The 27,169-nt window shown below is 42.8% G+C and overlaps 1 protein-coding gene across 1 annotated transcript; it reads right to left on the bottom strand.

The window, feature by feature from the left end:
* Positions 1-688: 688 nt before the first annotated feature.
* LOC106610182 (SH3 domain-containing protein 19-like) lies at positions 689-26,336 on the bottom strand. The gene is made up of 21 exons (XM_045722738.1): positions 26,258-26,336; positions 25,321-25,407; positions 16,590-16,629; positions 14,612-14,652; positions 14,195-14,234; positions 13,631-13,766; positions 13,030-13,210; positions 11,689-12,822; positions 7,515-7,634; positions 6,907-7,019; positions 6,102-6,142; positions 5,743-5,974; positions 5,202-5,270; positions 4,837-4,983; positions 4,401-4,473; positions 3,838-3,968; positions 3,323-3,617; positions 2,648-2,694; positions 2,258-2,444; positions 1,674-1,783; positions 689-1,531 (listed from the first exon to the last, which is right to left on the bottom strand). Exons 2-21 carry the CDS (start codon positions 25,382-25,384, stop codon positions 1,421-1,423), a joined length of 3,312 nt encoding a protein of 1,103 aa, XP_045578694.1. The 5' UTR covers positions 25,385-25,407; positions 26,258-26,336; the 3' UTR covers positions 689-1,420.
* Between the last annotated feature and the right edge of the window lie 833 nt (positions 26,337-27,169).

The raw sequence follows: 27,169 nt of genomic DNA, 5'->3' as shown, positions 1-27,169 counted from the left end.
TTACTGTAAAAACAAGCCAACTTCTCTTGATGAATTGGGCCTCAAATGTGCTATTGGGTCATTCCTATGTGGTGCCCTTTCTGTCCTAAGTAAAAATGTTGGTGTAAAATGTGGATCCCAAAAGGCCAGGTATCCTTTACCTTAAATCCATAAAATTCCCTTTCAAGATATGTTTAACACCTTTCAGTGGATGTTTTGCCATGTCCCGGGTGTTATCAACTTCCAAGAAATAAGCCAAAATATTTGATATTTCATTATCTTAAATGACTGATTTGTCCTTGATCACTTTCCATCCTATTTGTCGTAACTCAATTTAAGTAAACCCCTTCCTACAATGATGCCACATTCAGGAAGTGTCAATTTATTTGGTGGGAAAACAATGGTGCAAAGCTAAATAACATTTCTACCCACCCTGTTAAGCTGATTTGGATAATTACCAAAATATATAACTTAAAGTTTGAGAAAAGTTCAAATCCTGTTCAAGTGTTGACCAATACGCTAGCGTAATCTTGCTCACTAAAATCTATGGCTAATTTACAATCCACATTTCCACCCTGTGAGGATTATACAAAAAATAAATTAAAAAAGCCTAAACTTGACCAATATGTTTTTCTGAAAGTCAAACCTTTTGACACTTTCCTCAAAGTTATGAATGACCCTGTTAAGGAGAATTGACTTCATAAAAGTCTTAATTTCTTAAATAGATCTTTATTTCATGAACCAGCTGAGCATTTTAGCACAATTAGCCACCAGAAAAGGCTTTTAGGGGGCTACATACAGGCAGTATTGTAAGAACCACAATTCATAGTTTGAGGAAATATTGTACTACAACGGCTATATATAATGTGCAATGGTGTGGTCAACATGTTAAATACTGCATATCTGGATTAGAACAAAGCTTGTAAGGGTTTTGTGGCAGGAACTTCTTATGAATGCCTGTTCAATTCAGTTACAGCCAGCCATTCTCAGATGCATCGTCATACAAAGTTATTTCATTACTTTCACAGGTAACACTTTATTTGGATAGTCTGTAGAGCATCTACAGATGGACTATCAGTAACATTTCAACTAGCCCTAACCCTTACCGTAACCTTCGCAAGCAGTTGCTTATCCTCAGATAGTATGACCGCATACAGATGGACTATCCAAATAAAGTGATCCATTCACATTTATAAATACTATTCAAAAAAACAATGTTGCATTCAAAAAGACACCCAATAGCTTTCTGTGGGAGATTGTCCGGTCACTCTAGTTTTAAGCTTCAAAGTAGAGAACTACTGCAGTCCAGTGGGGCAAAAAGTCACTTTGGAATATTCAGTTTCCTATCATCTTTCAGGTTCTCATATTTCCATAGTTCAAAAGACATTAGTCGTGATGAAACCACAGACACGCCCCAGTGTCTTTGTTAAGGGTAGATTACTCATGCCAGCACTTGGATATAATTTTTAGGCACCAACGCTCGCTTCCCCCTCAACTCTCCCAGGAACCATTCATCGTCAATGGACTCCAAGTTGGTGATGATATCCCCCGCCTATAGCAAGAGAAAGGAAAGTTATACTGTAGGCCTAGTACCTGTAGTGTGTGTGTATATATATATTTGACTGTTGATTGTAACAAACAGAATGTTAACTCTTTTGTTGTAATTAACTATTGAATGTTAACAGTAGAAATACCTTCAGTGAGAGCTCCTCATCACATTCAGCTGTGAAGTCGAACAGCGCTTTACCTCTGCTTCCTTCCCCATTAGTCACACTCTGCTGTCTGTCCAACACTGGAGAGTTGCCTGGACAGAGACAACGGGAATCATCAGTACCTTAAATGTCCTTATAATGAGAGTTTATTCATAGTAAATGTCCTACTATGCTGCCCTATGAGTAGACCAGGAATATCTGTATGTATCAGAGGCGGCTGGTGGGGGGAGCTATAAGAGGATTGGCTCATTTTAAAGCCTGGAATGGAATTAATGGAACGGTATCAAACATACAGAAACCATGTTTGACTCTGTTCCATTCATTCCATTCCAGTCTTTACAATGAGCCCGTCCTCCTATAGCTCCTCCCACCAGCCTCTGATATATAGGCCTATTCAAACTGTGGGTTTTGCTTTGAATGTATCAGTAGTTGTTTTTTTGTCATGTGTCAATCATCACCCTGGCAAAGTTATTTGAATTGAATTAAACCAAAAGTATAAATATTTTTAAAATAAATATAAAAAACTCGTACCACAAGATGGCGCCATAAGAACGCCCTATTATTACCTGAGCTGGTCTCTACGAAGGCTGTGGGGAAGAATCCTTCTCTACCGTTAAGCCTTCCAGAGCACCACTCGGCATCTACATGCTGTGTGACCAGGATACGGTCTCCCTGTTGGAAGGACAGTTCCTCTTCTGTCTGGCCTACAAAGTCATACAGAGCCACGGCCCACTCCACTCCTGACGAACCAGACTATAGACAGGGATATACATGTTAGTGGACACTCTCATACACAAGCTCTAATCATGAATCATTGGATATACACACAGAGGTCATTAGGCTACCCCAGACTACAGCTAAGGCCAAACACCAGACACTGACACACATACACCTGTATTGTGATGTTCGTTTGTGTTATGTTGTAAAGACCGGTAACAGTACCACATGAACCATACCTGTATGGGTTTGGCAGCCTCTTGGGTCTTGGTTGAAGAAACCATGCCTGAGAAATGCAGTAGCGGTATTCAGATAGAAAGCATATTGTGTTGAAAGTTGCTGAACATAAAACTGAATGGGGAATGAGTGTGTGGGAGTACACTAGTGCACTGCTAGAGCCAGTGAGAAGGACATGTAGCGCACAGAGTGAGCTGTACCGTATTAATAAAAAGGTCTTAGTACAGGGGCTTACACAGAGCATAAACTTGTTGCACTGATTCCATACATTCCTCAGAGGGAAGTATCAGCCTACACATTACGAGAGAGATGGAGGCAGTTCACTGTAGACTAGTTCTAGAGAAACCTTTTGTACTGGTGGACAAACCGCAATAGGGGTACAGGATACGTGACGATACAGCTAAAATCCCCCGTGCCAAAAATAAATAATTCACTGTGTTTGTGGCCTGGCCACCTTTGACCTTACACTACGACCTCAGAAATTGGATGCCGGAACGACATGAACTTCCGTGGGAAAATTCCAATGTCTCCAATTCTCTGATTATGTTTACAATGTCAAGATAGGGACACACATCTCAAGCCGAGGTTCCTTAATGATTTAAAGGCCCAGTCTGTGATATGTCATTTAATATGTTCCATTTCAAGCTAAGAAGTGGGCCTTGAATTAAAAGTCCTACCAGGTAGTGCCATCTTGGTGGGGAATGATCCCTGTCGTTGTGGTTGTGGCGGAGGAGGAAGATCCTCTATGATATCCACAAAGTTGATGGGGAAGATTCCAATGCGGGCCCCTATCTGTCCCCTCGCCCACTCCTCTTCCATGTACTCCTTTAGCTGAATCACGTCTCCCTCAGAAAAGGTTAGCTCGTCACTCTGCTCACCCTCGAAGTCGAACCGCGCCACACACCTCGGTCCACTGACTGTTGCAGGGGGGGGCCTTGCCTTCTTTGCGTTGGTCAGTGTTGGTGCATTTGACTAAATAGAGAGAAAAAAAATCTATCAAAACACATTGAACACATTAAATAGCTGGACTTATTTGTATACATCCTATAGATCACTTTATGGACTGGTTTCTCACACAAAAGACTTTGAATAGAGACTATTTATTGAACAGTTTTTCATCCAGGAGTAGGCTTAATCTGAGTCTTGGAAACCAGCCCTATCTCTATAGCTGAAACATTGACTGAAGTCTTACCATAACTTTGACGTAGCTGACAGGGAAGAAGCCAGAGGAGCCTCTACAGGAGCCGCGGTACCACTCACTGTCCACCTGCTCCACATTGGTCACCACATCCCCCTCCCTCAGACCCAGCTCCCCTGGACCCTCTGGATAGGATACAACACATGTCAATCAAATCCCACTGCTGACACCAACTGACAACACAAACTCTAGCATGAACTCTACTTTGTGGATATCAATTGCTGAGGGAAACACAGAACTAAGCAATAAAAACATGCCAGCCATATTGCAAATTATTTGAGGCGATTCAAATCTGTAAACACTTTTTTTGTGAGCCTCTTCTAGATTCTAAAAGTTACTTTACTTGGCGTGGACATGTTTGGGGGAACTCAAAACAGCTGTAAAAGCATGCCAGCCATATTGGAATTTATTTGACATGATTAAAATCTAATAAATGACTTAAAATATTGTAAGGTGTACAATCCAATAGCCAATGTGTTTGTTAATATAGGACATAGGAGACTTGTTAGGTTGTGTGTTATGGTGGTCAGCGTGCCAGAGCAGGTACTGTTCTGTACCTGGGGTGAAGTCATGGAGGACCTGCACCTGCAGACCACTGCTGCCCCTACGAGACCCAACTGTGCTGACACCCTGTAAGAAGAGAAAACACATCCAGGTATATGTGGAATTTACAGAAACATGTACAAAAGAGGGATTTAGAGACTAAACTAAAAAAATACTCCAAGTTCACAATGAAAGTTCCTATGTGGCTACAAAGAAATAAAAAACTATTGGCGCTAGATATACTAAACATAGGCTAATCAAACTAAATAGGGGGTAGCCAAACAAAATAAGGGGTAGCCAAACAAAATAAGGGGTAGCCAAACAAAATAAGGGGTAGCCAAACAAAATAAGGGGTAGCCAAACAAAATAAGGGGTAGCCAAGTTACCTGGAAAGTAAGAGGGCAGACATGTTTTGATTGACAGCTCATTGTAAATGGTTGAAGACATTACCTGTGACAGAGCTGGTTTAGTTGGGGCACTGGAGAGAGGAGTGATGACTTTCATGTGAGACTTCTGGACTCGGCCCCGGGTGTCTCCCACTTGACATTCAAAGGTCTTGTGGTCGAGCTGCTCGATCAGCAGCAGCAACTCATTTTTCTGTGGGAGAAAATCAAGAAGCATTTGATATTAACTTCTACTAAATTGTCTTTTCCTTAAAGAAAAAAAAATATTACAAAACAGTAAGGTGAAATAAGTAAATCCATAAAACTAGTGATCAAATCAGGTTTAAATACAGTAGTCATTAACATTTTCTCATATCATGTTCTTGTTGTTGCTAGAAGCAAAACCTCCAAAACATGCAGACAGTGATTTACCTGGAATGAGAGTTCCCCTGTGTCTCTCCCACTGTAGTCAAACTCTGCTATCCCGTGGGGAAGTCCAAGCTAGACCAACACACATGACAAAGAAAACATTCAGAAAACATACACAGGCTTACTATGTGACACTTGCCACAACTACAGTACACAACAGTTCCACTGAAATCCACCATGGATCTGCCTTGGGGGCGGCAGAGCAGGCAGCCTCGGGGGCAGCAAGGACAGAGCGGGCTGCCTTGGGGGCAGCAGGGGCAGAGCAGGCTGCCTCGGGGGCAGCAGGGCAGAGCAGGCTGCCTTGGGGGCAGAAGGGGCAGAGCAGGCTGCCTCGGGGGCAGAAGGGGCAGAGCAGGCTGCCTCGGGGGCAGAGCAGGCTGCCTCGGGGGCAGCAGGGGCAGAGCAGGCTGCCTCGGGGGCAGCAGGGCAGAGCAGGCTGCCTTGGGGGCAGAAGGGGCAGAGCAGGCTGCCTCGGGGGCAGAAGGGGCAGAGCAGGCTGCCTTGGGGGCTGCAGCAGAGCGGGGTGGAAACTCTAAGCTCTCACCGTGTATTGGTTGTAGAGACGGTGGCCAGGGTTGGGCCTGGGGGGAAGCACAGGTCCCTTCTTCTTGGGCTTCTGAGCCTGGGGCTGCTTGGGTGATGGAGCTACTGATGAAGCTGGTGCTCTACGGGTGGAGAGGGATTGACGTGGACCATTTATCCGGGGCCGGGGTGGCCTTCCTGGGCCTACTTTTGCTGGAGGTGGGCGAGGAGGGAGGACCTTAGCTCCACCAGGCCTGGAAGAGATCAACAGCAGTATGAAGTTAATTAAAGCCATGTGTCTAGGACTGTATCTAATATGTTATCAATGGATCGTTACCCCTCTTTATCCCCTAAAATGACCCACGATGTGATGTTACTGACCGAGGAGGGAGGCCCGGTATGGACTCAGAATCAAAGGACTCCTACAGTTCAAATCAACAGAAAAAAGGTTGTTACTATTATGCTCAAAGACGCAACGTGGCAGTCTAGAAACAGATGTGAATTGATGACAACCAGGGTACTTCTCTAATCTCTCCCAGATCACATTTAACACCACATGGGATTGAATGACCTCCCCTGAACAAAACAGACTTCCTACACCTACTACCTTCGCAGCGCTCAGCAGCTAGGGCAACCATAGCAACCAAGTTAATGACTGCTCAATGTGCCCTTCCTTAGTCACTGCTAACAGCTAGCTGTACAGTACTAGTCAGTCATTGTTTACACTACACTGGCCCCTTTGTGTGGTCTGCGGTTGAGAACCACAGGTGGAGGTGAATGTTGGCGGTGGCCAGGTAAAAGGCTGGTTTGTCAGGCTAGTTTAGCACTGCTTCTGACAGGGCTGGTTTTCAAGCCACCATGAATGAAATGACACTAGAGAATCGTGAGTGACGCTGAAGAAAAATACAAAGTAGCACTTTGACTAGTCTTTTTATGTCCTTTTAGCTAAGCCTTCTCGCTGCACAAAAGCCCAGTTATGTCATAGCCAAGCCGGGCCGGGAGCTACTGACTGGCTCTGGCTTCCCCAGAGAGAGTGCAGTATTGTGGTGGTGTGGAGAAAGAACTATGTCAGTAATCTCTTGTATTTCCTGTTTTCTAGTAGTCGAAGAGAAGCTAGGTAGCCTACTGTAGATCAATAGTGCTTCTGTTGGAGAAGTATATGGGGAAAGAAGGTGGTAGCACTTACCTGGAAGGGGAAGCGGGTTGAGATGCTTTGTTTACGGGTCATGGGGGATGGCAGTGACCCTACAGGCTTCTGTGCAGGGAGAGGAGGAGGGTTGTCCAAAGTCCCATCAAACACTGAGAGAGAAAACCATCAACGTTTTAGACTGGACACACTGTACAAACCATACAGTCAACTCTTAATCCATGCAAAAGTTTGGGGTTATTGTATTTTTGCACTAATTCACTGGCTTGGTGTTGCCATGAATGAACGCTCTGAAATGGAACATGAACATACTCAAACTACGTGTCGAAGTAAATAAAGTATTGAAATTCAGATTAACTGACTCACTTATCAGGAGTCGACTGTACACACTCACTAAGACACCAAAGCACAGACACAGACACACACATTCAAACATACACACTTACAGTTTGTTTGAGAAAATGGCTCGCCAGCAACAACAAAAAATCAACAGCATCTAATCCATCATTAGGTTATGTCAAAACCTTTTAATTTGCGTAGACCCAGATGGAGATGAGAGGGCCTTTATATAAGGTCATACATATGTGGATATGGAGTATGCCACATAACTCACTACTCAGAGAGTAGAGCAGGTGGACTAGACTCACGTTTTCCTTTACTGGGCACTCTAATGGTGGTGGGTCTTCTGGTTACACTCTGGTTACTCTGTCTGCTGAAGGAAACGCCGCCGCCCACATCACTACCCACAGGGTTCACTGGGATATAGTCTGGAGAGAGACAGAGACAGAGATAGAGACGGCCAGTGTTGACTCATCAATATTTGTTAACATATAGGTCCTGCATTAGGACAATATAACAAATTCTTAGCAATGTTTAAAACCTTTAATGCCAATCTGGACCCTCTCTTTCTAAAATTATCCGCCGCAATTGTTGCAACCCCTATTACTAGCCTGTTCAACCTCTCTTTCGTATCGTCTGAGATCCCTGAAGATTGGAAAGCTGCCATGGTCATCCCCCTCTTCAAAGGGGGAGACACTCTAGACCCAAACTGTTATAGACCTATATCCATCCTGCCCTGCCTTTCTAAAGTCTTCGAAAGCCAAGTTAACAAACAGATCACCGACCATTTCGAATCCCGCCGTACCTTCTCCGCTATGCAATCTGGTTTCCGAGCTGGTCACGGGTGCACCTCAGCCACGCTCAAGGTCCTAAACGATATCGTAACCGCCATCGATAAAAGACAGGACTGTGCAGCCATCTTCATCGACCTGGCTAAGGCTTTCGACTCTGTCAATCACCGCATTCTTATCGGCAGACTCAACAGCCTTGGTTTCTCAAATGACTGCCTCGCCTGGTTCACTAACTACTTCTCAGATAGAGTTCAGTGTGTCAAATCGGAGGGCCTGTTGTCCGGACCTCTGGCAGTCTCTATGGGGTTGCCACAGGGTTCAATTCTCAGGCCGACTCTTTTCTCTGTATATATCAATGATGTCGCTCTTGCTGCTGGTGATTCTCTGATCCACCTCTACGCAGACAACACCATTCTGTATACTTCTGGCCCTTCTTTGGATACCGTGTTAACAAACCTCCAGATGAGCTTCAATGCCATACAACACTCCTTCCGTGGCCTCCAACTGCTCTTAAATGCTAGTAAAACTAAATGCATGCTTTTCAACCGATTGCTGCCCGCACCCGCCCGCCCGACTAACTTCACTACTCTGGACGGTTCTGACTTAGAATATGTGGACAACTACAAATACCTAGGTGTCTGGTTAGACTATAAACTCTCCTTCCAGACTCACATTAAGCATCTCCAATCCAAAATTAAATCTAGAATCGACTTCCTATTTCGCAACAACAAAGCCTCCTTCACTCATGCTGCCAAACATACTAGAGGTCGACCGATTATGATTTTTCAACGCCGATACCGATTATTGGAGGACCAAAAAAGCCGATGCCGATTAATCGGCCGATTTATTTATTTGTAATAATGACAATTACAACAACACTGAATGAACACTTATTTTAACTTAATATAATACATCAATAAAATCAATTTAGCCTCAAATAAATAATGAAACATGTTCAATTTGATTTAAATAATGCAAAAACTAAGTGTTGGAGAAGAAAGTAAAAGTGCAATATGTGCCATGTAAAAAAGCTAACATTTAAGTTCCTTGCTCAAAACATGAGAACATATGAAAGCTGGTGGTTCCTTTTAACATGAGTCTTCAATATTCCCAGGTAAGAAGTTTTAGGTTGTAGTTATTATAGGAATTATAGGACTATTTCTCTCTGTACGATTTGTATTTCATATACCTTTGACTATTGGATGTTCTTATAGGAACTTTAGTATTGCCAGTGTAACAGTATAGCTTCCGTCCCTCTCCTCGCTCCTACCTGGGCTCGAACCAGGAACACATCCACAACAGCCACCCTCGAAGCAGCGTTACCCATGTAGAGGAAGGGGAACAACTATTCCAAGTCTCAGAGCGAGTGACGTTTGAACCGCTATTAGCGCGCACCCGGCCAACTAGCTAGCCATTTCACATCGGTTACACCAGCTTCATCTCGGGAGTAGATAGGCTTGAAGTCATACACAGCGCAATGCATTGCGAAGAGCTGCTGGCAAAACACACGACAGTGCTGTTTGAATGAACGCTTACGAGCCTGCTGCTGCCTACCACCACTCAGTCAGACTGCTCTATCAAATCATAGACTTAATCAATAACATAATAACACACAGAAACACGAGCCTTAGGTCATTTATGGTCGAATCCGTAAACTATCATCTCAAAAACAAAACGTTATTCCTGTTACATTGCAAAACCTTCAGTGTTATGTCATAATTACGTAAAATTCGGACAAATTACCCAAAGTGTTGCATATACCCTGACTGCGTGCAATGAACGCAAAATGACACAATTTCACCTGGTTAATATTGCCTGCTAACCTGGATTTAATTTAGCTAAATATGCAGGTTTAAAAATATATACTTCTGTGTATTGATTTTAAGAAAGGCATTGATGTTTATGGTTAGGTACAGTCGTGCAACGATTGTGCTTTTTTCGCAAATGCGCTTTTGTTAAATCATCCCCGTTTGGCGAAGTCGGCTGTCTTTGTTAAGAAGAAATAGTCTTCACAGTTCGCAACGAGCCAGGCGGCCCAAACTGCTGCATATACCCTGACTCTGTTTGCAAGAGAAGTGACACATTTTCCCTAGTTAAAAGAAATTCATGTTAGCAGGCAATATTAACTAAATATGCAGGTTTAAAAATATATACTTGTGTATTGATTTTAAGAAAGGCATTGATGTTTATGGTTGGAGCAACATGTACCTAAGCGATTATATGCAAGCAGGACAGGCTAGATAAACTAGTAATATCATCAACCATGTGTAGTTAACTAGTGATTATGATTGATTGATTGTTTTTTATAAGATAAGTTTAATGCTAGCTAGCAACTTACCTTAGTTTCTTACTGCATTCGCGTAACCTCGTGGAGTGCAATGTAAAGCAGGTGGTTAGAGCGTTGGACTAGTAACCGAAAGGCTGCAAGATTGAATCCCTGAGCTGACAAGGTAAAAATCTGTCTTTCTGCCCCTGAACAAACAGTTAACCCACCGTTCCTAGGCCGTCATTGAAAATGAGAATGTGTTCTTAACTGACTTGCCTAGTTAAATAAAAAGATATTTTTTTTAAAAGTTAAAAAAATAAATCGGCCAAATCGGCGTCCAAAAATACCGATTTCCGATTGTTATGAAAACTTGAAATCGGCCCTAATTAATCGGCCATTCCGATTAATCGGTCGACCTCTAAAACATACCCTCATAAAACTGACTATCCTACGATCCTTGACTTCGGCAATGTCATTTACAAAATAGCCTCCAACACTCTACGCAGCAAATTAGATGTAGTCAATCACAGTGCCATCCGTTTTGTCACCAAAGCCCCATATACTACCCACCACTGCGACCTGTATGCTCTCGTTGGCTGGCTCTTGTTGGCTGGCTCTTGTTGGCTGGCCCTCGCTTCATATTCGTCGCCAAACACACTGGCTCCAGGTCATCTATAAGTCTTTGCTAGGTAAAGCCCCGCCTTATCTCAGCTCACTGGTCACCATAGCAACACCCACCCATAGCACGCACTCCAGTAGGTATATTTCACTAGTCATCCCCAAAGCCAACTCCTCCTTTGGCTGCCTTTCCTTCCAGTTCTCTGCTGCCAATGACTGGAACGAATTGCAAAAATCACTGAAGCTGGAAACATATCTCCCTCACTAACTTTAAGCATCAGCTGTCATAGCAGCTTACCGATCACTGCACCTGTACACAGCCCATCTGTAAATAGCCCACCCAATACCTCATCCCCATATTGTTATTTATTTTTGCTCTTTGCACCCCAGTATCTCTACTTGCACATCATCATCTGCACATCTATCACTCCAGTGTTAATGCTAAATTGTAATTATTTTGCCACTATGGCCTATTTATTGCCTTACCTCCATAACCTTACTACATTTGCACAAACTGTACATAGATTTTTCTATTGTGTTATTGACTGTACGTTTGTTTATCCCATGTGTAACTCTGTGTTGTTGTTTTTGTCGCACTGCTTTGCTTTATCTTGGCCAGGTCGCAGTTGTAAATGAGAACTTGTTCTCAACTGGCCTACCTGGTTAAAAAAAGGTGAAATAAAAATGTAATTTAAAAAACTGCAGGCGTTATAAATTAGCTTATATGTGTTTTAACTATACTTAGAACACTTATACTACTAAGTTAACCAATTAAGTCAGTGGTGAAATGCATGCTGCTGTACTTACTCATGGGGTTGTCCATGTATTCATTGACTGCCTCTGTGGTGGTGATGGAGGCTGAGTTGTGGTTGTTGAGGTTGAGTCCCAGCGGCTCCTTGCGAGGTTTCTCTGGAGAGATAGGAGGTACCAACCTGGGTTCATCCTCCTCTTGGGGGAAGAGGTTCTTGGCTCTGGCCGCTATGGAGAGCCGCGACCGGGAAAGGATGGCTGTCTTGGCGGGGGGTGGAGCCTCTGGTTCTGGTTCCTTGGGTTCTGGGACTACACTGGGTTTTCTGTGGAGCACGGGTCTGGGTGCTGGGGTTGGGATGGAAGGAATAAAGGGAGTGGAGATAATGGAGATCGCCCCCTGGTAGTTATTGCCATTACTGGGCTTCTTGATTGAGGGCTTGGGGGCAAGGGCTGGGGCTGGTTTGGCTGAAATCACAGGGGGTTTGAGGTGCGCGTTCCTGGGTAGAGGCTCTGGTTGTTTTAACTCTGGTTCCCCATCGCCCTCCTGGCTCTCAAAGGCCTGGATCCGGGCCCGGATGTTACGTTGGCTGTGAAGGGCGGCCATGTCACCGTCCTCGTCACCTTCCTCGCTTTGGTCGCTCCCGTCAGTTGGCGTCTGATTGTCACTAGAGTCACTAGTGTTCTGGTCGTATTGGTCCTCAGGACAAAACACATCTAATAGTTCCTGTAGGTACTTCCCCGAGGGAGGAGCCTCGACTGCTGTGTCATCTACAGAGCTGGAACCACTGTCACTGAGCCTGACCAGAGTCTGAACTTTGACCTCCTCTGTGATTGTCTGTTTGCAGGATTTGGAACGAGGAAGCGGGATGGGACGTTCAGTGGCTACTGGGACTGTTGAGGAGGGGACTGTAGGTTCTAAGAACGTAGTGATAGTGCTGGGTTCAGAAGGTTTTATTGGCCCATCCCAGTGTACAGAAACAGATGGAGAGAGAGACCGGGTGTTTGGGATTGCACAGCTGGAATCTGTTGGGCTGGGTTGGGCTGCGGCTGACTTGGGGTCAGTTTGGTTCTTAGTGGCTGTGGCGTCTACTTGGATAAGACCAGAATCAGATACAGCTGTTGCAGTGGTAGAGACACTTTGTAAAGGCTTGGGTAAGTATGGCCTTGGTGGCTTTTTTGGCTTTATTTTCACTGAGAAGGAAGAGATTATAAACAATACATTTAGCCTATACTCACACCACTTAGATGTATAAAAAAAAACGAATGAAAACTTTGACTAAAAAGTGACGTTACATTGTTTTAGTCTTGGTAATACAAAGATATGATATTTGCCAACAATAGAGTTTTCATGACGTTGTCAGCTAACCCATCTGTAATCATCATTCTCATAAGCCTCACCTGTAGACTGTCTGTTCTCGATTGGCTGTGAGGATGCAGTGCATTCTGGGCCAGCGGCGGTGTCGTCCTTCACAGGGTCGGTCTGCGTGGCGATGGTCGTGGATCTCCGGGGGGCGGCGGTCGGCGTGACAACGGTCTCCTGGGTCTTCTCCTTGATCACCTGGTCATAGGATGGTGGTGGCTAAGACACGAGAGAGAAGGTACACACACACACACACACACACACACACACACACACACACACACACACACACACACACACACACACACACACCAAGCAAATGTGTAGCGATGTGATTATTATAACTTGTATTCGACATGCAAGCTTGCTACCGTCCTAGATTGACGTTCTATAGTAGTACAGCATGCAGAACCTGCCATGCTTGTTTCACTGCCAAATTATATGTTTGCTTTGAAAGCAGTTCATCATCTCAAACATTACACTGAAAACTGTGATAGACACAGGAACATGGTAAGGTGGATCAAACAAAATCCAAGTTAAAATTCATGCCGAACACACCCAAACTGTGAACAGGCCCAGAACACACACGCTGCTGTCTCCCCTAGTATTAGAGGCTGATGTTAGATAAATAAACAGTACCTGGGTATCTGATTGGATGCTCCCTCCCCAGATGGGCTGTGAGGGAGGCGGGGCTGCCGTAAATCCCCCAGAAGCCCCTGGGAACCAGCCGTTGGCAGCGAGCGGCTCGGCTGACAGGATGGTGGTCTCTGGACGTCTGAAAGACAAACAAGTCCATTACGCACAATACAGTAGACTACCTCAACCAAACATGACATGCAACAGACTGTTGACACTTGTCTTATGTTGACAGAAAGCCTTATGTAGCCATCATTTGTCATAAATCATTATATAGCTTTTTTAACACCATATATGGACATAATTTTGTTAATATGCCATTTTATAGACCATATTACTTTCTTTAATGGTTATTCACCAGTTGAGTTGAGGACTGTAAGCCAACATTAATATCAGTACGTTTCAGATGAACAAATGTGGATTTCACTGTAGAGCACAAGTTCTTTGCCATGGTGCACTTTACCTTGAAGCATTTGGTGTTTGATTTTTGGAATAATGAGAGTAGAACTGTATTCAGTCAGAGAGCTACAGACAGACTATAAAGTATTATGAAACTCCTCTGTTTACCTTCTGTCTCTGGTCTGTTCACTTTGGGTGCTGGTTCTCGCTGTGGGAGAAAATTATATGAAATTCATCTCTTTCAATCTGATATGTAATGAATTGAAAGAGACATTAAAAAAAACACTTGGGGGATTCAATCATGTACAATAGCTATATACCAGAGGAGGCTGGTGGGAGGAGCTATAGGAGGGCAGGCTCATTGGAATGGAATATATGGAGCAGAGTCAAACACATCAATGTATGGAAACCACATGTTTGACTCAGTTCCATTTATTCCATTCTAGCAATTACGATGAGCCACATCCTCCTATAGTTCCTCCCACCAGCCACCTCTGTTATAGACATACTTTAATCACGCTAGGTGCAATATAAAAGTATGAGAATATACCAAATAATGGACAAACTCAACAATAAGAAACTCACTTCGCTTGATGGCAGCTCGTATTGAGGACAGAGGTCCTTGGCTGGAAGAGAGAAGAGTTACCATTGAGGAGAGGAGAGTTTGACTGGAAAATACGATTTCTTACATTTATACAACCTGAGAAAGCAAAGTATAATGCTGGCAACAGTCAGACTCCACCGGATTACTACAATGGATAGACAGTGCCAATTATCCACAAGCCAACCAGCCCCCTTTATTGGCTTGAACCAGAACAGAGGAATTCTCAACAAAAATAAATTACAATCTCAGCAAATAATCCTGGCATTTGAATTGTCATTCATAGGTATCCTAGACTTCATATGTGATAAAGTAAAATAGATAATATATACCCCTTTACCTCTAAAAGACCTGAATAAGTGCAGAGTAACACCAAAGGATGATAACAACAGCGTTGATAGTTGCATCAAACCTCTTTAGCGGCAGTGGTCCTCTCTGCACTGCAGTTGCCACTGGGACGGCCACATCCTCTATCGTCAACTCCAATCCACACAACACAGCTACTGCTGCATACAGCAACCAAAAGAAGAGCCTACCTCCGGTACATGCGCCTGTTATTCGCCAGTAATCAACGTGAGAATGAGAGAAGTACCAGAGACGCAGGCACAAGAAAGAGGACAATCATTAAAAAAGCAAGCCCTTTGAAGAGTTCAACCCCGCTTGCAACTTTCCACAATCCCTCTCCAGAAAACCCTTAAAACGCAGCAGGACGCAGATCCAATCCACTGAATATCCTTAGGCATCGTCCATCTGTTACTGTAACAATGACTCAGAAATAGCCCAAGTCTAACACCTCCTCCTCTGGCCACCACATACATCTACCAAGCCCAGGGGGTGTCCAAAAGTGCACTTCTGCAATATAACGACCCCTCTTGCTGATCTGATTACCCAGGTCTGATCTGACTTCCTGACTAGGGTAGTGTTGGAGCTGACACCGCACCCCTCCCAGGCTGTGCCAGAATATGTTCCCAGAAGGGCCAACTACACAGTCTCAACGGAATGGGTTCGTGTTCATTAGGGCACACAATGGAATATGTTTTAAAACATTTTTGCAACAGAAAACAAAAATGTCTTATTGGACAATTCCAGGTGGTCCCTCCAGGTTTCTGTTTGCGTATGGTGCTTAATGAACAGGATCCAGACCAGACCCCCATAGGCCCAGCATCTTCAACACACCCTGCTCATTAACTGAACTGGAGATGTGATGTAAACCATCTGGAGGAAGACAGCAACACCCCACCCCACCCCACGTGGATAATTAGGACGATTAGCTAAGCCCGTAAACAAATAGAACAATAGGGAGGTTAAACGTCCAATAGTTGACGTTTGTTGTACTTTAACAGAGGAGGCTGGTGGGAGGAGCTATAGGAGGACAGGTTCATTGTAATGGCTGGAATGGAATAAATTGAGGTATCAAACACATCAAACATCTGGAAACCACGTTTGACTCCGTTCTATTTATTCCATTCCAGCCATTACAATGAGCCCATCCTCCTATAGCTCCTCCCACCAGCCTCCTTCTCCTTTGCAGTCAGTTTACTGAATTGAAATGGAATTGACCCCAACCCTGGACGGTAACCAACTTGGCTCTGGGGGCGTCAACAACTGAGTCAGTGTGGTTTTGTCCCCCATTCAAAAAGCTCTGACCTTCGGACACAGTGGACACAGTGTCCAACCGTCCGTCAAAGAGGATGGATCAGCGCATTGTTTGCTACCCTGCACCATTCACAACTCTCCCTCAGCAGAACTGCCTGTTAAAGAGACAGTGTTCTGGCCACTGCAGTCCTGACAGAGCCGTGGAGCAACAGAGGTGTCTAGGTAGAGCTGGAACAACCCAGGGTTTATTCTGGAGCACGCAACATTATCACAATATTAACACTTTTCCTTCTCGGTATTGAGCAAGATAGACATATTGAAATATGTAATTGACCAATATGTAATTCAATGATATGGATAACTTACCTGGAATGAAGAGCCTCAGACTTATTCCTCTCTGTTCTATCTGAAAAGAAAAGTAACCAGTGTTTTAGTTTTAACGGTCACATTTGAAAGATCAATTTATAACTAAGAAAAGACCCTAATTTTGTATACAAACAAAGCAAGCTGCAGGTACAAGGACACAGGACAAGTGAACGAAATAACTATGGACTTTGTATACCTTCTTGCCGTTCATCAAAAACGTGAATAACTACATTCAGCTGGCTCAACATTCTAGTCTGTTCTTGATCAACCAGTTACAAAGAATGACATTGACATGCAAATAGCAAAAGCATCTAAAAACAAAAACAAAAAAACATTTCTAAACACAAATAATTGTTTTGTTAATGCTCTCATCTTTATTTCATCAAGCCAGACATTATATCTGAACCATGATCTGTATAAAGAAAATCATATGTAAATAGGGGACCATGAGCAATATGTATGGAAAGAATGGCTCTCCCTCATTCTAAAATGAGCTCTCCCTCATTCACACATTCAATGGCTTATTCTGGACGTCTGACATTTCAGGGTCATGTCTAGATGGGATACAGCTTTTGTCAAATTGACGTTAAAAGTGAAATTATTTTGCATTTTAGCTAACCCTAACCCTTGCCCAACCTTAACCTAGTTCTCCTAACCTACTACGTTAATGTCCTAACCAGCTGCGCAAGTTCTCCTAAACCTGCTATGAAAAATAAATGTTGACAAAAGCTGTATCCCTTCTAGACAAACCACATTTCAGATGGAGCGAGCATTCGCCCAGGACATGCTGTACAGGTGTCATAACTGTGTCATAAGTTGTCATAAATGTGTCATGTCTTATTTCCATATATGAAATCTTCGCAAAAGATACTGAACAGACATCATTCCAAAGTTATGTCATCAGATTTAAGATATGTTAGCTGTATTTGAGATACTGATCAATGGCTAGATATTCATCTTGTAATTCTCCAAAGCGTGTATGATTGAAGCCCAATATCACATTACCATTATACCGTAGCCAACCCTTTTTTGTCTCTGAAGTGGGATCAATTCTAAGTAAATCAAATTTTATTGGTCACATACACATATTTAACAGATGTTAATGTGGGTATAGTGAATTGCTTGTGTTCCTAGCTCCAACAGCACAGTAATATCTAACAATACACAACAATAACAAAACAACAAAAATACTGCAAAATTGCTTAGGAGCTAGAAGCAGAGCTGCCATGTCTGTCGGCGCCATCAGTGATCACAGGTTCAAAGTCATACAATACACTTGAATTACCTGTATTATTTATTTCCTTCACTTTCAACCAGTGACCAGGTTTTCAGACTCTGACTGAGTGCCACGTCTGGAGCTCTCTGAGGAGGTGGACTGGCTAGCGGTCCACAGAGCACAACAGCTAAGCAAACATTTACATTCATTTGACTATACTAGAGTATATGAGTGTATGAGGCCTTTGTGCCATAGGAACTAAAATAAATCAGACAAGTAGGTCATACGAGGTTATTAGGATGCCTTTGTGTTAAAAATCATGCATTAAGCCATCTTAATATTTTGATGCTCATTTTTGTTAGCATCCTGCTAAAGACCTGACGCCATCGCCTCATTCTCTTACAACCAGTATAATACTGTTCATGTCTAACACCACACTTGCTATCTTCCATATGCTACTGCCTCAAACTTATGTTACGGACTCTACTGAACGCTACTTTATTGAGGAAAAATGTACTCTCTATGCCTGTGCTATGTGGCTGTCCCACCTAGCTATCTTAAGATGAATGCACTAACTGTAAATCGCTCTGGAAAGGGGTGTCTGCTAAACGACTCAAATGTAAATATAACATTTTTACCTCACTATGAAACAAAAAAGGTAAAAGGAAGTAACAGTTTGTTAGTGAATCAAATCCTCAGACACATTTTCACACATTTTGCACTTTGGTCTGTGAGAGATTGTTTACCTGCCTCAGTTACAGTGACAAAGACAGAATGAAGAGAGGTTTTCCAAGAGGAAATCCTTTGACATTTACATACCGGTAGATACAATGCCATACACACACTGGTCAAAGGCAAGTGCAGCGGAACAATGAATAGGATTCAATATTTAGTGGATTTTCAATATTCAACATGCGCTTCATTTACAAGTTACCGAGCTGTCAGTTGGAATACAGTGCAATCCCTACTGTGAATTGTACTGACAACATAATCTCACAGCGAAACATAGCAACAAGAGATGCTCCTACCTGTTAACGTTTTAAACACATTTCACAAATGTCAACCAAAATGGTGTGTATTATTTCCTTCTAGTCCCTCCCTACTTTTCCATGCTGTGTGTTACTGTGTAAAGAAACAAACTCCATGACCACGAACGACAACAGAGAAAGGGAGGGGTCTCTCTCTCTCCCTACTGGCTGGTGTGTTGACTTGGCCAATGTGATCAAATGGAATGTGGCCATTCAGGAAGTACCACTCTACTGTCACTCTCCTGCTCTACTGAAAAAGGTCCATGGAACACTACAAAAAAAATGACCCTCTGCTCTTAAAAGGCACAGTTCACACAAAATACAAATATGCCAGGCTTTCTTCTGGCCTTGCTTGTTACCAACTGAACAAGGTCACTGAGTGCATATTTATGTTATTATAGGGGTTGTTCTGTTTTTTCCCCCAGCCCAACACCTGTGTTAATCTAACAGGATCAAATGAACATGTTGTCTTCCTGTGTCAGAGAGAGCACAATACTGTGTGTCTTTCTGTCCGTCTTCCCTATTGGCAGGGTGTTAATGGTGGGCACACCCATTCTGACGCTACATCTCTGTTGGCAGGATCCTTGTATTTCCCTATTGTAGCACCACTCCCTGCTCTGGAAACATGCATAGCTCTATTATTTGATCATCGGTCTACGTTAGTGTTAGGAAGTAGGCTACATATTAAAAACCTTGGCACTATGTGGGACTATGTTTTGCTGGATTAGAAGGTGGAGTCAACTGTTACTCTATTCCAATCCATCATAGATAGTACATCCAGACATAGCGCCACATCATTTTAGTCATTTAGCAGACGTTCTTATCCAAAGCGACTTACGGTAGTGAGTACATACTTTTTCGTACTGTTCCGCCCGTGGGAGTCGAACCCACAACCCTGGTGTTGCAAGCACCATTCTCTACCAACTGATCCATAACATATCCTCTTTCCTAGAAGTCACTCAGCAGGTCGTGCGACCATTATGAAACACACTTTCACTTTTTATTTTAGATAAGATATAGCTGTAGAAACGAGGCATAAAAGCACTCCATCCATAGAAGTACTTTCCTTAGATACTTGTTATTGCTGGCTTAGTGAAAAGGCTCAACCCTCTTTCTCTGAGTGGTGGGACAGAGACATTTGCCAGGTCATGGACTCCTCCTTCTGAAGGCTTTTATGGAGGGCTTCCAATAGTAAATATCCCATGACAGGTTATGGACAAAGACACAATAAATAAATACAAATATAAGATTAGTTTAGATAGATAGCCTATTGAATATGAAATAAATGTCATTTTTAACACCAAAAAGAAGCAACAAAACAAGAGAGGATGCAAAACAACTGTCTGTATCTCATTAAAGAGAAAAGAAACAGAGATATGGTTTTAAAGCTGATTTGCTTGCTAAAAGACCAGCTACAATAATATCCATTGAAGGGAACCCATACAGAAACACCACAAAACGACTCACTATGACACATGCTAACATCACTCAGAACTGGGGCAGCCCTCTGTAAAGAACAAGTGGTAAGAGGGAGTGTAGAAAAAAAGCCTATCTGTTCATTTGCAAGCTAGGCCCAGGACTTCAAACCAACCAGAGAGGTCAGAAGTAAGGTTACAGCCCATGGAGGGTGGGGCTAGGCTATGAAGGCACAGCTGTGTGGAGACAAGGGGCTAGTTCCCATCCCTAGTCAGTCCATGAAGAAGCATCTTCCTCTATATCCCGACCCCGGTAACATGGCATGTTCAGGAACGTGAGCTCTCATATTCTGGGTTTATTTATACAGCGCAGGAATTTCTGCTTCTTCCCAAAACCCCATTAGACTTCCATGGGTTTTCATATCCTTGTATCCTACTTCCCACACAGGCAGAACAGACACTGATGTCCTCATAGGGTAGGATCAAAGTCTTCCCTATACTTTCTCAAAGGGAATGTTTGAAATGATTTAGGGTGGGCTGGGGGTTAATGGCTGGGTAAGTGGGTTGGTGGGTGAACGCAACAGCTGCACATTAACTGTGTCCAATCCAGACCCATTGTGGGTCAGTTTTGAGAGATGTTCTATAGGAAGTCAAACCCATGGACCAGACAGGTCAGTTGGACTAGCCAGTAGAAATAAGGAACCAAGTCAATATTGTGTGTCAATTATTGAACAGCATGTTATTATGTTAACCAATGATAAACTATCTGGCAGAAATACATTTGTTTAAATTGTATTCACTTAGCAGATGCTCTCATGCAGAACGAATTACAGTAGTGAGTGCATACACTTTCATACTTGTTTTGCACTGAGCACAGCACAACCCCCCCCCCTCTGAAGCACTCTGAAGACAGGTCAGTTGGACTAGCCAGTAGAAATACACTGTCAATTATTGAACATCAATTTATCATTATTATCGTTAATCAACGATAAACTATCTGCCAGAAAGAGTGAAGCATTCTGGGTGATATTGAAATACCAGCTTTTGTGCACTGCACATCTATTTTCTCTGTTGTGGTTCTACAGCACATTAATATGTACATCTCATTTGCTACAAGGGAAACAGGCTCCGCATTAATATTTGAGAGCCTTTTCATCACACAAAAGAAAAGAGCTTTTCACGGCTGTCATTACGCTGCCTCCATGTGGAGTCAAATTGATAAGAAATGGATTTGTCGACGTCGAGTGGGGAAGCTAATATTTTACAACGGGACAAAAATGGGATGAGTCAATTAAAATCTAATATGCCTTTTTGGAAATAGACAGTTTAATTGCCAAATACTAATGATGGTTGGATTTGTATTAAGTGATAAGCCTCAGCTAAGGGAGACACGATTCTTCAAAGGAAGACAAAATATGAATTCCTCCTTCTCCATACTCCTACAACCACCCGAGGGTGAGAGAGAGACAGAGAGAGAGAGGAGGGGGTCTAAGTTACATGGGGGGGTTGTGCTGTGTCCATGTTCATGTATTGAATCTCAAATGGTTATATATATATTATATTCTGCTTGGAATAATAAACAGTCAGGTGGAACAGATATTATGTCTACGGCTATAAAAACATAACATTGTGAATGTGGAGCGCTCCATCCTTGCATGAAAAACAGACAGACATTATCATGTCACCTATGAATAACACAGTGTCAGGAGCTGATTAACATGACTCATGTCAAGACATGATTAGGTGATGTCAAAGAGGAGTCATCCATGGATGTTTGGGGGGAGATGACAGTCTAACGGAGATCTTGCTCAATGCAAGGAGGTTAAACTTTGGCCAATTGAAAATGCCGATGAAGAACAGTATGCACAAAGTTATCATCAATGATAACATATGGCATCATACGGTGCATGGCATATGAGTAATATGAGATAATGTATATTACTCTTAAAAAGTGACAAGCATATACTGTATACTGAAGCCTTAATAGGCTAATCTCAGCTTGTGACAGAAATAACTTCATATGATATAGCCTAGCTAGCCTACACACATGTGCAGTAGAGTTGGCAGTTGGCACCATTATCAAGTTACAAGACAACAGTTCCTGCTCGCCTGTTCCATCACTCTGTACAGAGTCAACCCACCTGCCCATAGGATCAGTCTGATCTCCCCATACAGACAGCTGCAGTTAACCCAGGCCTGAACTAACACACTGGGCATGGAGGCTTGTGTTGGGTGGGGTGGGGTGTGTCTTTTCTGGGAAGTCAGGTGTTTGCTCAACAGGTGTTGCTGCTTATTTCTCCCCTACCTACACTAGGAAGGTCTAACCATTCTATGGGTCCAAACACATTGTTAGATTGGAAATTGCTCGGCATAGAACCACGTTTAGAATCAGAATTCAAAGGCGAGGGGAAGTTCAATATACCAACAGCCATTGAAATGTAAAATAGCAAACCAAATGCAATGACTAAAATCAAATCAAACTTTATTTGCCACATGCGCCGAATACAACAAGTGTAGACTTTACTGTGAAATGCTTACTAACAAGCCCTTAACCAACAGTGCAGTTCAAGAAGAAGAAAATATTTACCAAGTAGGCTAAAATAAAAAGTAACACAATAAGAATAATGAGGCTATATACAGGGGGCACCGGTACGGAGTCAGTGTGCAGGGGTACAGGCTAGTTGAGGTAATCTGTACATGTAGGTGGGGGCGAAGTGACTATGCATAGGTAACAAACAAACAGCGAGTAGCAGCAGTGTACAAGAGGGGGCAGGTGTCAATGTAAATTGTCCGGTGGCGATTTTTATGAATTGTTCAGCAGTGTAATGGCTTGGGGGTAGAAGCTGTTGAGGAGCCTTTTGGTCCTAGACTTGGCGCTCCGGTACCACTTGCCGTGCGGTAGCAGAGAAAACAGTCTATAACTTGGGTGACTGGAGTCTCTGACAATTTTATGGGCTTTCCACTGACACCGCCTATTATATAGGTGCTGAATGGCAGGAAGCTTGGCTCCAGTGATGTACCAGCCGTTCGCACTACCCTCTGTAGCACCTTACGGTCAGATGCCGAGCAGTTGCCATACCAGGCAGTGATGCAACCGGTCAGGATGCTCCTGATGGTGCAGCTGTAGAACCTTTTGAAGATCTGGGGACCCATGCCAAATCTTTTCAGTCTCCTGATGGGGAAAAGGTTTTGTCGTGCCCTCTTCACGACTGTCTTGGTATGTTTGGACCATGATAGTTCATTGGTGATGTGGACACCAAGGAACTTGAAACTCTCGACCCGCTCCACTACAGCCCCGTTGATGTTAATGGGGGGCCTGTACGGCCCGCCTTTTCCTGTACTCCATGATCAGCTCCTTTGTCTTGCTCACATTGAGGGAGAGGTTGTTGTCCTGGCACCACACTGCCAGTTCTCTGACCTCCTCCCTATAGGCTGGCTCATCGTTGTCAGTGATCAGGCCTACCACTGTTGTGTCATCAGCAATCTTAATGACGGTGTTGGAGTCGTGTTTGGCCATGCAGTCGTGGGTGAACAGGGAATACAGGAGGGACTAAGTACACACCCCTGAGGGGCCCCAGTGTTAAGGATCAGCCTTGGCAGACGTGTTGTTGCCTACACTTACCACCTGGGGGCGGCCCGTCAGGAAGTCCAGGATAAAGCCTACATACATGTATTCATTTACAACCCTTTCTCTTGATATACACGAAGATTGTGTGGCATAAGAGATATGAATACATTTTAGAAGTGATTTCATCAGGAAATAAAACGACAAAGCAGAAATATATAGAGCCAAAATGAACAGGATCAACCTGTCTGCCAAGTGCCAGTGGTTTTCCAGATGCATTTCCAGCAACACAGTTAGCACCAAGTGACACAGCTTGGCTGGAATGAGATGAGGAATATTTTAAGTGTCGGGACATGTACAATTTGTTGTGTCATCCTTCCTGTCTGGTTGGCAGTTTCAGGGTTTTCCAGACCATTTCCTTGTGGTTGTAGCACTGTTAACTGACTGCTGTATCTGATACACACAGGTAGTTGCTACCAGCTGCTGTATAAAAGTATACTTTCACTGAATGACGTGGTGAGAGCATTGTGTCAACCATAGCAGCTGGATACTGTAATGGTGCAGAACAGAACTAGGGTTTATTTCTATATAGCACTAGAAACTGATTTGGAGTTGCTAGAAGGCATGAGAGAAGTGAGATAGAGCAAGGGTTTTCAAACTTTGGGTTTGTGTACTATTATTTTATATAGAAACTTCTTGGATATTTTTTATGTGACCAATTGTTATTTAGGAAAATCGCTAGCTGCAACAGAATACAATCGTTGATACCATTGTATGTCTCTGCATCAAGTATGAAGGAAGTTAAAGGTAGTTTTGCGAGCCAACGCTAACTAGTGTTAGTGCAATGACTGGAAGTCTACAAGAACAGTTAGCATGCTAGCTGTTCTTGTTGATTGGACTCTACCATCTGAAGTAGTAATTTTCAGATGGAAAAACAGTTTCAGTGTCAACTTAAATGATCAAAACCAGATAGAAAGCAGGCCAAAAATATATTTTACTATTTATATTTTTGAATAATATCATATTTGAGAACTAACAATCAAATAAAAGCTAGACAATCAGAGAGAATATAATATTTTTTAAACTGGGCATTCAGGACACATGCCCACTGATTTTGATATGTTTGAGCAGAGGAACACAGCATTAGCCATGGCAAAATGCATAGAATTTCTGGAAATTAGCTTCAAAACTGCAACAAAAAAGATCTCAGCTCAATGGAATGGAACAATTTGTAGAATTGCATAACATTTTCTTTACAACAACAATAACAATAAGTTATATGAATTCAATTTTCAGCTAAATTGTATAATTTCCTACACACTTAACCATATGTTTCATGATGGAACACTGTTCCAAGTTGTCATGTTCATGGGTTAAAAGGTAAAAGTCCACGTTTTGAAATGATATTGCCCCAAAGTGTCACACACATGTAGCCTACTTCAGGAGACGCTGTATCAAAATTACAAGAGATTGACCTTGGCGATAGATTGTTGACAAGTGGACATACCTGTTGCTTGATTTCGGTTCCGTATATCCCTCAACTCCTCCTCTTCTCTTCTGCCTTCAGCCATAGGAGATGAGAACACTGCGGCGCCTGGTAATTTCCGGCAAATTAGAAACGTGTTATTAAAAAAAGTATTGACTGAGGTGGGAAATTAATTTGCCTTGTAAACAGTCTCGGCTGGGGCGTAAAGTTGGGTCTTTACGAGTTGGGAAAACCCGAAGTAGGCCTACGCCGGCCACAGAGTATAACTTTCTACAACTGTGTTTGTGTTAATGTCATTTTGTAGAATATAAGGGGTAGTTAGGCTATAGCTCCCTACCTTGTCCGCACCGACAGTAGCCCGACCCGAATGTCAACAACAGGAACTGAATTGTCTGGCAAAAGCGGTATCACAAACGGAGATGGTGCCCCGGAATTCAGAACAACTGAACTGAGTGGAGTGGAGTTGACAGACCGCAACAAAAGTTTCTCTCCTCACCACAATGTCTGAGTAAAACCACTGCGACCCGAACACAAAGAATTGTAGCCTAACGGAGTGAGTGGTCACAGTGTTCTCTTGTGCGTATTGGGGAAGCTGTTATCCATAAAACGTTTTAAAAAACAACATCCAGAGCACCGCTATTTGCCCATAGATACCCAGACGGCCGCCCATAGTGATGATACTAGTTCACCCATGTCATTCAATACATGTTACGGCTTGCAGAGACAGGCAGAAACAGTTTTTTTGTTGTTGAAGCACGTACAAATGAAAAGGAAGCCTACTACTTTACATATTAGCCTACTAACGGTTGAGTTGTGTAAAAACAAATGTTGTAGTTATTCAGCTAGAAGTAATGATTAGATATGCAAATTTCTATTTTTCTCTTCAAGGTAATCTGATTTCCATACTGTATGAACTCTTCCCGCCCACCCTGTTGCGCCACCCGTGTGTGACTCGCACCTGACTCGGGTGAAGACAAGACAGTCTCCCGCCTCGTCTCCTTGGGGCATGGTAGTTCCACAGCTATTATCTTGTTAGACAAAGAACAGTTAGCCAGTAAAGACCACTCATTTACAGCAGAATGGTCTGACTCACCACAACCAGCCTCTGTGACCGTTTGTTTGACGATGATAGTTTGGTTTTGACATGGCTGCCTAAAGTCGACCTCCAGTGGACAAGTCTTCATCACACCTTTGATCATGAGTAAAAACATAAAGACTTACTTTTATATCTATTGTGAAGCATAGATAAAAAAGCACATACATTTAATACTATCTTTATTACAGTATAGCCTACCATTGCATCTAGGAAATCAAATGGCTGAGGTAGTATTTTGAATCCTATTTTGGGTGTTTCACATCTTTGAATTAATCCCCAAGTTTGATATTTGAATATTGGCACACAGTCCAAACACATTATATGTTCTCTACAGCATAGAGACAGAGAAATACCACTGAGACTGTCTGAAAGATTCATAGTAAACTGAGCAATTTCTCAGGAGATGTACTTCAAATTATAAGCACTAGATGTCCCCATCTACCTTGTTCATTTCTACTAGCCAGCACCTGCCACAGTTCAAATCAAATGTTGTCACATGCTTCGTAAACAACAGGTGTAGACTAACAGGAAAATGCATACTACAGCCCTTCCCAACAATACAGAGAGAAAGAAAATAGAGAAATAATAAAACGTAATAATAAAAGTAATAATAAATACACAATGAGTTGGTTGTTTACAAAGGTATCAGGTAACCATAAAGTTCAGGATAGACAGTAAAAAAAAAGTAGAAATGATACTGTGTGCATATATTTTTCACAATACACAATGTGCAAATAAACATATTCTAAAATGTCAATTCCTCATCCGCTATGA

Source organism: Salmo salar, chromosome ssa08 (genome assembly GCF_905237065.1).
Source record: "Salmo salar chromosome ssa08, Ssal_v3.1, whole genome shotgun sequence".
Taxonomy (NCBI): Eukaryota; Metazoa; Chordata; class Actinopteri; order Salmoniformes; family Salmonidae; genus Salmo; species Salmo salar.
The sequence above is the reverse complement of the archived record's forward strand: the minus strand, read 5'-3'. Positions and strand labels throughout refer to the sequence as shown.